This window comes from Amphiprion ocellaris, chromosome 6 (genome assembly GCF_022539595.1).
Source record: "Amphiprion ocellaris isolate individual 3 ecotype Okinawa chromosome 6, ASM2253959v1, whole genome shotgun sequence".
Lineage (NCBI taxonomy): Eukaryota > Metazoa > Chordata > Actinopteri > Pomacentridae > Amphiprion > Amphiprion ocellaris.
In genome coordinates, this window is record NC_072771.1 from 16,336,921 (window position 1) to 16,348,101 (window position 11,181).

An 11,181-nucleotide genomic window follows, 5' to 3' on the forward strand; every position below is an offset into this window, starting at 1 on the left:
CTGTTTCCAGTGGGGAAAAAAAGCTCTAGAAACTGCCACCTGGGTGAATGTAGCAACATTACAGATATTTAAATCAGCTGTGTGACTGCAGATTCGGCCACAACACCCCTGTAACATCTGTATTTTCATATTCTAAAACAAACCAGACATCCACTACAGCATTTGCTAGCAGGAACTGAAACCTTAAACAGCATTTGCTTAGTGTTCCAGCTAGCATGTTAACTATAAGACTTTAAGACTCGTGGACATATAGCCTACAAGATAGAGCACCAGCGCCCATCACACCACTTCTCTTTCTTGACACTACATTACCAAGCCAACAAACTTAAAAATCCAGCCACAACCACTAGCCCATGCTAGCTTTGTAAATACCTTGAATATCAACACCTTGAGTAATGTTTTCTTCACTTGGCCTCTCTCTTCTTCATTTTGATTGTGTTTGTTCTGATTTGTATGTTTTTTTCCAGGATGGATTGGAGCAGATTTGTGTGAAAACAGACATTCACAGACTGGAGCATTATGGATTTGAACAGAGAGAGACAGAGAAGCAGAGTAGAACCGCAATACAGAACCAGAACCTCTCAAACTGAGTTGAAATGACGCTCAGGTGCACTTGAACTACTTAAATAACGGTGCTGCCTCAGGCGTCATATCAGCATAAACTTGCACTCAATTCTATAATTACATCTGCTGCTACACAGAGACCTGATAAACAACATTAAAGTAACTGTCACATGTATTCCATTGACAATTTTTTCCAGCTTAATTTGATACTTTGCTGGTTTCGTGTCCATAAGCCTCATAGACATCTTTATCACGGTGATCCTTTACCAGCTAAACTCCCACAATGCCCTCTGTTTGCCAGTACTGAAGAGACCGCCTCCTCTGGCAGTTACAGTATTAAAAAGTGAGAAACTTCTCCTGGTGGTGCAACCAGGCACTACAACTAATGCACTGTACTAGAAGTGCGTATCATTCTAAAAACATGAAAAGCACTCAGAGAGCGCAGTACTCCATAAAGGCTGTTCATTCCTCTATACCTCATTGTCAGAAATGCAGCATTTTTTTTTTTCAGAAATGCAGCATTTGTTTATTAATTACTGGTGATCAGAAATCATGGCAATATAGAATGTGTCCATGTAATATAGATGTACCCACAAAAAAAATGCCAGAGCAAACACGTGTTATGTATGTGTACGTTATGCACGGATACCGAACTGAGTGACCTAAATATGTAGCGGGCGGTGGGAATTGATGGGACTCGGAAACACCCCCACAATTTATGATTTCCGGCGGATTCGTCCCGACAAGTCTGCAGTGGTCAATTTTTTGCAGGATCGCAATCATGTGATCATCAGCAGACAGCTGACGTAGTGTTCACTTGTTGTCATAGTTACAGTGACACCGTGCCACTATCTGGCAATGATACAGAAATCTTCAAATCCGGATTTTAAGCTGCATCACTGCTAAAATCTAATCGGTTGGTCTTTGTATCATTTCTGAGCTTCCCTGAAAATTCATCCAAATCCCTTATTCAGTTTTTGAGTAATGTTGCTAACAGACAGACAAACATAGAGCCAGAAAAACCAACAGCGATCGTCACAGAACTCTGCCAAGGTTCCGCCTCCTTGGCTGAGTAAAAATTGGTATTGGTAAATACATCATTTTAAATGAGTCAGACTGGATCAGCAGCATAAAAAATCTTGACAAGGACATACCTAGTAAATAACACGAATGCTGTTTTTTATTCTGAAAAGCCCAGAGTCACACAAAGGGAGTGTGATTTCATTTTCTGCTATGAATATTTTGCTATATTTTGACATAGCAGAAAGCTGTTTGCTGCTATATTAATGCTATATTTATTTTGCATATTGCACCCTCATACTACATAAATTAAACATCTATGGTTTGGTTGCCAGCAATGAGACCCTCTCTGTCCATGTTTCTCTCTGCACTCTCAAATGAAGGCAAATGCCACAAATATGAAAAAGATTTCATGAAATTAAATTATATGAAATGATTAATAAATCGTTCATGTCTGTAATAAAGTAAGTAAGTAATTTAATGTCTCATAAAAATGCAGCAGCTGCTTAGTTCAGCTGAGCACAAACGCTAGAAACAAACAATACCTACAAAGTTTGCCAATAAACACTTCACGTCTTATTTGTTCCTGCACAGAAGCCAAAGTGTAAAAGCCATAATTTGTTGCTTTATGAAGGATTGCGTGTTGTTTTTTTAAACTTTGAAAACAAATGAGCGATAATAGAGGGTGACTCAGGAGGAACGAGCGGCTGTCCACAAATCACAGAGCTGCTGGTTTAATCTGCAGCTCCTCCTGTCCACATGTCAAAGTGTCCTCTGGGCAGGACGCTGAACCCCAAATTGCTTCTGATGGCCGGGTCTTGCATGGTTCGCTGCAATTGCTCTGAGTGTGTGTGTGAATGGCAGGCAAATTGTAAAGTGGTTGGATAAAAGCACTGAATCAAGCTGTTGAACAATTCCTTTAAGACACAGGTTATATTTAAGGTTAGAGCTAGTTCCAGTTCAGGGCTCAGGTTAAAGATGGTGTCCTCCTAAACTGTGTAATGCAAGCATGAATGCTTGTGTAATTACTGTGCTACAGTGTCTTGTGTTTTCAAGAGCATCATGCTTTTATGACTGCCCAGCACTAAACAAAGTCAAGTTCATTAATTTGTAGCTCTGGCAGAGAACAAGGACAAACAGCATCAGAAGAATACCAATTTCACTTCACAAAGTGTGAGTGTATCGATGAAAATTGCTATCACTGTTTGACTTCTTTCGTCACTTGCAAGCATGGCAAAGCGTGTATGCGACTCCATTCAATTGAGCTTCAGCTCTACAGCAATCATTTCCTCTCCAAATGACTGCTTGCTTGTTTACTGAATCGGGATACGACAGAAAATAAAGCATAACATCATGCTCATTCTCATCTCCAGTCTTTTTTTTCCCATAACACAGTTGGCCGACCCGGCTGTTATTCCTGGAAAACCTCTCTTAACTGATATTTTTATTTTTTACAAAAAGGAAAAAAGTCAGCATTAAATTGCATCATTATATCATAATTCCCCAATGTGTGTGAGAAATCTGAGCTATCGTAGTAGCAGAGAGGGGGAGAGAGATCTGCAGTTCGTTATCAAAGAATACAGTTTCCATCCCACTCCTGCAAGCAAAGCTTAGGGGACCACACTCTCCATGGACTCTGTCTGTGTGCCAGACTTCACTGGGTTTTGCACAAGAAGCACAACTTATTGGATTATGGATTCCACCGTCTATGCTCATATTGCTGCAGGCTGTGTGTGTATGTGCGGGGGTATATGTGGGTGGGCAGCTTGTGAACCGAGGGAGGGATGGAGCAGTAAATACACGATAAATTCCCATTTACTTTCCTATTTTATATGTGAAATTTCTTTACGGCGCCCTGTCTTTTCATGTTCTTAGGTTAGAAGTTTAAGCAGACTCGAAGAGTGGCGTACTGTACATGAAGCAAAGCCATCAAGGCTTTCTTGTTTCACAGGGATTTAAATGCACCTGTCTAATTTCAATCCCTTAGGAAGCGTTGCGTCTGCATGGGCAGGATAAGGTTTTGGCACACATTTCTGGTTAGATGGACCCTCTACTGATGATATGACGCTGCATAATTGTGCACATGCAGACAAAGAGCCACAGTGTAAGGGATTTCCTGGCATGCTCACTATTTGTGTCATTGGTGCCTGTTCAACATGGTAACCCCGCTCACCTTTTACAGAATTCAGTGTAGCTACTGGGGGTTGCTATATTTTCAGGCTGAATTTAATCTTTCTCCCTCTTTTTCTCTTTTGCCCTCATCTACATTCTCTTTTATATCCTCTCTCTGTGCTAGAGGTGCAAAAATAAAATCATGATAACACCATCACTAGCCGCACTAGTTTCAAAATCATTAATACTGGAGAATGAAAGCAGAGTCGCCAATGGGATTTTGTCCTGCTGTGTCCAGCATCGTTCAAACATGCTTTGATGGTAGATGTGCCCTTTTCTTTGTGGGATACTTACTGAGATAAAGAATCACAGAGGCTGGAAGGATTCCTTGCATTTGCCACTTTATTATTTATTCTGCAGCCTGGCACATGGAAGGCATGCAGGGCAGGAGCAGCTGAAAATGCGCTCTGCTTGGAGAGAGGGAGTAATCTTAGCGGCCTCACACTATAACAAGACAACAGCTGGAATTGAAATACAACTGGAAACACTTAAACAGAAGCTACCTGTGTGCTCATTATTGCACAGTCTAACTAACGCCACCCACGCTGCAGACTATATGTATATGACGCGCAGGCATCGGTGAATAAAGACTGATTCTTGTAAACGAGACAAAAAATCAATTTCACTGTCAGAGTGGACGTTTAATTGCAGAACGGAGGCAGGGGGGGTTATGAATATACCGTGTGTGGCCAACAGCGTGCTGGCCGTATTCCTCTCACGGTAGCTGTTTGAGGGGCTGAGTGACTGCCTCCCTCTGCCAGAAGCACCATCCTTGTCCCAGTGGCGTTCCACCTTAAAGAGACGAATATATGTGCCTAACTGGCTCCCTGACATTGACACACCGTGAGTCACGCTGCTCTGCTATTTCAGTATGACTGCTGGCAAGCCCAGCTTTTCAGTAGCCTCTCCCCTCCCCACGTTGGTCATTTGTTTGCCTCCCCTGCTACGCTGTTTACTTGTAATTTGGACATCTGTCAAGGTGGTTTGTTTGCTACCCTGTGGTGTGATTAGGCCACCTTTGCCAAATCTGGGAAGATAGATGCAGGTTAAAGCAAGTCCTGGCCATAAACACAACGACAGAGCTGGAGTTTGGCTACTTCTCATCTAGCAAGTTTAGTAGGGCAATTAGGAGAGTATTGGGTGGCAAAAAGGGTGCTGTGAAAGGGATGCAACAAGTTGAGAACATTCAGGTCAGTGGCCACAAACGTATTCATCATGCTTGTCCACACTCTGTCCTGCAGAGTTAATGGTGGTCGTGTGCATTGCCCCAATACTGCCTGTTCGGTCCCGCCTCGTCCTGTCACACAGTCTGTTCAGTTCAGTGCTCCAGTGCCAGAACCTCCTCTTACACCAGGGGGAGGAAGTGGGGCAATTAACCACCTGCTGGTGAAGCAGCCTTACCGCATAGCTTCACACATACCCTGACATTTGCAGGATCAGTCATAAAACACATTCACACACAGATTTGTGAGTGTGGTGTCAGTCACGCAAGCTGCACGAAGCTCAGGTTTACAGCTTGCAAACACACAGCGTGCAACAAAAGAGGAGGGGGTGGTGCTGATTTTGAAATTTGCTTTCTGATCATGCTTCATACTGAGCGTTACTAATTTGTTCATCTCCTTAATGAACATTATTGGCAGGATCGCATTAACCCAGCACTTAAGTTTCCTAATGGCTAACGTCACGCTCAGTGCTCATACTGTACACCCTCATACAATCAATACTGAATAATTTCACCAGTCCATCATCGAAAATGCCTTTCTTTTAATGTATGGATCATCAACCACAATGACATTTAAAACAGACAAATATAAGCCACAATGACTGCTGTTATGGAGCTGTTAAGCTGCACATCAAAACTTTCCATTTTGGTAAATCATTCATAGCTGATAAGAAGCTCAAACTATTTGTAATTCCTGCTGTAAGCTTAATCATCTGATAAAGGCTTTATTTACACCCTGAACAGCAGTAGCAGCTGTCACTTTGTTGGCATCAAACAACAAATCAACATATGTCTAATTGGACGCCGTCTGCCTGGGAGCAACAACAACAGGGAGAGTGTTGACATGGGTGTGTCAGCAGGGTGCGTCACAGAAGGGTTTGGGAACAATCTGGTGACCAATTCAATCTGAAATAAGTTACAGTGCTGCTCCATAGCAGCGTAGAGCAAAATTAAAAACACGACTTGGGATGTATAAGTTATGAGATGAAATTTCAAATGGTGGACATGTTCCTGCCCAAACAACTGAAAGCTACTGAACATTCCTGCAATTAGAAAACAAAGAAATATTTTTTAAAAAAACTGCTAAATTTTAAAAATTATTAAAAAACTCAATTCTTCATATTCTTTTTTTTTTTTTTTTTTTTTAAAGGGCGCATTTCCAGGTTATAAAAATCTGTTTCCCAAAACAACCCCAGTATGAAGGAGGTTTGACATGATCTCAGCTCTAGGTGTGGCCAACGTTTGCACTATGGCCAGAGAGGGTGTGGCAATAGTTACTGCTGTTGAGTTTCACCTGAGAACTACAACAGTGCTGGCACACTGGCAGGCCTCGAAGGACATACTTTCACTTACTGGATTCTTTCTTCTCTTTAAGGTATGTCACAGCAGGTCACAGCTTAATTTATACATATACATATATATTTTAATGCCCATAACTTGATTTCCTTGATAATGTGTACAGACAGGCTTTGTTCGTGTCTTCTGCAAAGCAATCATTCATTCTAGACCTCACTTACACTATAAAAAGGAAAAAAAATAGCTGTAATTTCTCCATTCCGAGGTGTATAAATTAGAGAGGTGGATGTCACCCCCACAGTATAGATCTCTCCATTTCCACGAAATTAATTTAGAGGCAAAATACCAGCGTTCCAAAGATAGTAGACCCTGATTGAAATTACTTTTCTCTGAGTATGTTCTTTACTTAATGTTGCGTTTGCTGTCAGGGTTATAATGGAGCCTGCGTTTACGAGGCTAAAGGTGGCTGCGCTGCTTCTGATAACAATTCAGCTGAAGACAGGTGAGTCTCATTTCATATCTAAAGAATGTGTTTGATAAGTTAGGACATGTCTTTTTAGTCTGTTGACTCTTTGATCTGAGATATTAGCTCAACCTCTCAGAAGAGATGTTTAATTTGTAGAACCAGCCTGATCTGTGATTCACACCACAGGCTGACCGGCCTGACATCCTCTTAGCTTATGTTCTGACTGGGTGAGTTGCTTTGCAGACACTCAGTGAACCATGTACATGTAATGTGGGTGGCTGACAAGCATCCTGCATAGCATTCATACCTCTTTTGCTGTTTCTGATGATCAAATTGCTGTGTGCATTTGCAAAGTATGACCCTGAGAGACTTTACTGTCCCTAGGGGAGAAATTAGTCTTGGGCCCCCATCCAAGCTGTCTGCTTTAATATACGGACACCATAAAAACAGAAGTAAAATGAAATCAAGTGCGAGCGGCAAGTGAACAGTGTACCTAACATGCACTCTTATCATGTTCCACGAAAGCCTGGAAGCCCCTAAATCTTCCCATTGCACCACCTCATTAGGCCAGCAGTTGACTGCTCGGCATTAAGAGGCTTGATTGATTCTTTACTTCTTCCAGTGCAACCTTCCACTGGTGTACTGAGAGGAAAGTGTTGTCTGGGACAGTGAGACGGCGCTCAGGATTTGGATATTTGCAGCTCTTTGCATCAAGCTTTAAGCACACAGACAGGTTAGCGTAGCTGTCTCTTCACATAAATACACATCCTTCTTAGATCACACAGTTTTGCCCAGGGGAAGCGTTCGCAGTGTAAACATTTGACTGACTAATTTGAGGCTTTTTTCAGACTCCCTTCATCACATCTGCCATTTATACGCTTTCATAAATACCCCTGACATGCTTTGTTTTCTTGCAGTGGCATTGAAGGGCTTTCAGAGTGTCATAGTGGATTTAATGATGAGTGCTGTCAAAGGAGAGGCTGATTTGATTTGTGCTCCTTCTAGATGTTTAATGAAGGTTAAACATCTAAATGGGGAAATGTTGGGAAGGCATTTGGGCATTACCAAGACAAATAACCTGGATCTGTTGAAATGTGTTGTGGCACAATAATAATCAGCACTCTGTTCTTTCTATACACGCCGAGCTTTCAGTAATAATTAAAATCCATGGCTGTAAACAGTGAGTCAACAGGGTGTGTGTCAACTCCGGGACGTCTTATAACTGCCATTTGTCAAGTCAATTTGGTCATGTACTTATTTTTCGCCATCATTTACCAATATCTTTCTGACATTTAATGAGCCCCCAGAATTTCAAATTAATATGTAACTCATTTTTGCAAAAAATACCACTTTTACTTTTTCTGCTCCAAACTCTCAAATCTTCGGTTTGACTTAAGAGGCCAATTAGTCTCACATCAGCACTGCTGCTCCACCCTGAGACTGCTTGTGAGCACAGGCCCAGAGCTTGAATGCCATTAAGAGGGGAAAATATTAATGTGTTTGAGAGTGACATTACTTTTATTCTGTCTTTTTTCTGTTTGTCTCTTAGCCTCATTAGATGATTATAAAAACTGGAGCGAGGGAAATGTGTACATTATAAATGAGACTGATCCGACTAAAACATTTTCTGTGTCCATCCCGTGTGATAGAGGCGCTGCAGGTGACATCCTCGGGACCACAGACTATCCAAATGGCTCAAGGAGTAACAGTCAACCTGGGGTGCACCTACACCCCCGGCCCCCAAGACACAGGAGAGCTGGACATCGAGTGGTCCAACGTCAGCCCGGACATGACGCAGAAAGACCAGCTGGTATGTTGTGTATGTTTGATGACAGAAATTAATGACCTGTCAGGGGATTTTCTTGGGTTTTAAGTGGAAAAACGTCCTTTGAAAAAGTGCCATCACTCACTGCAATCTTTGGCTCTTAGCTCTTAGAATATTCAGGCGGCCAGACGCACCACTACGGTGACCCCAGCCTCTCCGAAAGGCTCAACTTCATAACAGACCCCAAGCTTGGAGACGCTTCAATCTCTATCGCAAACGTGAGGCTCTCAGACACAGCCACATACCAGTGCAAAGTCAAGAAGTCGCCTGGTGTCGACATGAGAAAAGTCACTCTGGTGGTGATGGGTGAGGATGAATTCCTTTTGACCAGTTTTACCTGTTTGTTTTCTCAGCCTTCTTGTCCGTTCTGTAAATGCAGCTCTCACTCACAAGGAATGTAAAAGCTCTTCCTTTGTCTCGGCCTGTGCTGATGATCTCACCTTTCCTGTGTTGCCATACGGACATGTTCACCTCTCACATATCTCAGCCTCCTGTAATAAATCAGTGCATCATCCTAAAACAGGTTTTTTTTTTTTTTGTGGCATGTGTCTATTTATTTTTCTTTCACCAGTTCCCCCATCAGTGCCTAAGTGCTGGGTTGAAGGTGGTGAGGAGAGAGGTGGCACAGTCTCCCTCCGCTGCAAATCCTCTCAGGGGTCCACTCCTCTCAGCTATGTGTGGAGGAGGGAGAGCGGAGGGGCAATGCCATCCACTGCTACCCAAGGTAAGCTATTTAACATATAAATGCCTCTCTCTGTTGTTGTATTTGTATAGGTAAAGTGTCCGCGCTGAATGTTCTCCTCTCCCATTAAGACCCACAGAGCGGGGAGCTTTTGATAAGGAACCATACAGACAACAACATTGGGAGCTACGTGTGTGAGGCTAACAATGCTGTGGGCACAGCACAGTGTAAATATGCACTGCATGCATACAACCGTAAGTCTACGATATCATCACCTAATTTTACTTTTAAAAACTCTCAACACTCTTTTATGTCCTGGAGGTACCTTTTTTGTTTTGCTACTGCATTTGCTGCAGTCTTTAACACAAAATCACATATAAGCCTCTTGTTGGAGCTGGAATTAATGACTGTAAAGCAGGAGAGCTGTTTGAGCTATAAACATAACATCCTCTCTTCCAGCTACCAATAAAGTGGGCGTCATAGTTGGTGCAGTGATCGGTGCTCTGCTGCTGTTACTCCTGCTCCTGCTTCTCATCTGGCTCCTGATCTGCTGCTGCCACAAGCGTCGCTATGAGAAGGAGGTTGCAAATGAAATAAGGTATTGTGTGAAAAACTATTTCGAGCAGCCGTGAATTAATCTCAGATCAGAGAATCTTCTAATTAAGACCGGCGTGACCTTGTTTTATCAGGGAGGACGTCCAGGCCCCAGAGAGCAGGCCCTCCAGCAGGCACTCCAGCCTGCGCTCGGTGCTGGGATATCGCACTCACCCCGGTGTGCAGTACAGCTCTGAGAGGAAGTACCTGCCCAGTGTCAGCGAATCAGGACCCATCTTCACAGCAGAGAGTAATGCGGAGGACAGACCTGCTCATCTCAAATACGACCACAAATATGGATACCCCGTGTAACAGGCAGGCGTGACAGATTTTTATTTTTGTACAAAACTACGCCTTCTGATGAAAAGACTTTGAGCGTAAACCACCTTGTGAAGAACATTCTATGTAAGCTCTGTATGTGATAAAAGGTGCAATATTATATTTAACTGGAGAACAACAGCAGTGCTGTATAGCTACTGCAGACTCTTAAAAGTTTACCTCAGTACTTACTCTGGACAAATGACAACAAGGGCAGTTTCTCATAATCCAACTCATTATTTACACCACTTTTACTAATACTGCGTGTAAAATGTATATAGGTAAACAGTGTATTTTTATGAAGGTGCTTTTTTCCTTTGATGCACATGAATTGGTTTATTACTTTTTTTAATGTGAACAATAAAATATTTTAACAGCAAGTCCATTTAATTCTATTTATATTGTGCCAATTCACAACAGAAGTCCTCTCAGGGCACTTCACATAGTAAAGTGAAGACTTTGTATTATTGTATAATAGAGAGAAACCAAACAAATCCAAATGATTCCCTCTGAGCAAACTTGCTGGCAAGAGTGGGAAGAAAAAAACTCTCTTTTACACAAAGGGACCTCCGGCAGAACTGGGCCCAGGGAGGGCAGCCATCTGCCTCGACGGGTCAGGGGAGGGCAAAGGGGAGAGAGAGGGAGAGAGAGAGAGAGAAGGATAGCAGATGGAAAACAGACAAACAAGGGATAAGAGAACAATAAACACTGACCTGAGGCCTGTAATATGGAGAGGGGTGTGAGGTTATCGAGGTAATTTAAGGTCTAACTCTGGGTTTCAGTACTATGACAGCAGTTCACTTCTTACAGGGGTAAGATAAGATAGATAAGATAAAGTTCTTTATTTCTCCCCACTCCAGGGGAAATTTACATTGTTACAGCAGCTTATGTAACAGTAGACATAGTGATAAGAATAAAAGAATAATAGAACAATAGTAATAATATTTACAATATATACAAGGGTGACAGATGAGGGTAAAGTGGCTTAACAGAAAAAATAAAAATAAAGTTTAAAAGTGCAG

General features: G+C 42.3%; 1 protein-coding gene across 1 annotated transcript; it reads left to right on the plus strand.

Annotated features, from left to right (window-relative positions):
- Positions 1-6,260: 6,260 nt before the first annotated feature.
- On the plus strand, positions 6,261-10,544 carry vsig8b (V-set and immunoglobulin domain containing 8b). The gene is made up of 8 exons (XM_023278875.3): positions 6,261-6,353; positions 6,703-6,776; positions 8,390-8,550; positions 8,670-8,871; positions 9,137-9,289; positions 9,379-9,501; positions 9,707-9,845; positions 9,937-10,544. Exons 2-8 carry the CDS (start codon positions 6,710-6,712, stop codon positions 10,151-10,153), a joined length of 1,062 nt encoding a protein of 353 aa, XP_023134643.1. The 5' UTR covers positions 6,261-6,353; positions 6,703-6,709; the 3' UTR covers positions 10,154-10,544.
- The last annotated feature ends 637 nt before the right edge of the window (positions 10,545-11,181 follow it).

What these genes read in the sequence shown, in the direction of transcription:
- vsig8b (XM_023278875.3), top strand. Translation starts at nt 6,710, where the DNA reads ATGGAGCCTGCGTTTACGAGGCTAAAGGTGGCTGCGCTGCTTCTGATA. An exon ending in AACAATTCAGCTGAAGACAG is followed by an intron (nt 6,777 to 8,389) that starts GTGAGTCTCATT and finishes CCCGTGTGATAG; the next exon opens with AGGCGCTGCAGGTGACATCC. An exon ending in TGCACTGCATGCATACAACC is followed by an intron (nt 9,502 to 9,706) that starts GTAAGTCTACGA and finishes CCTCTCTTCCAG; the next exon opens with CTACCAATAAAGTGGGCGTC.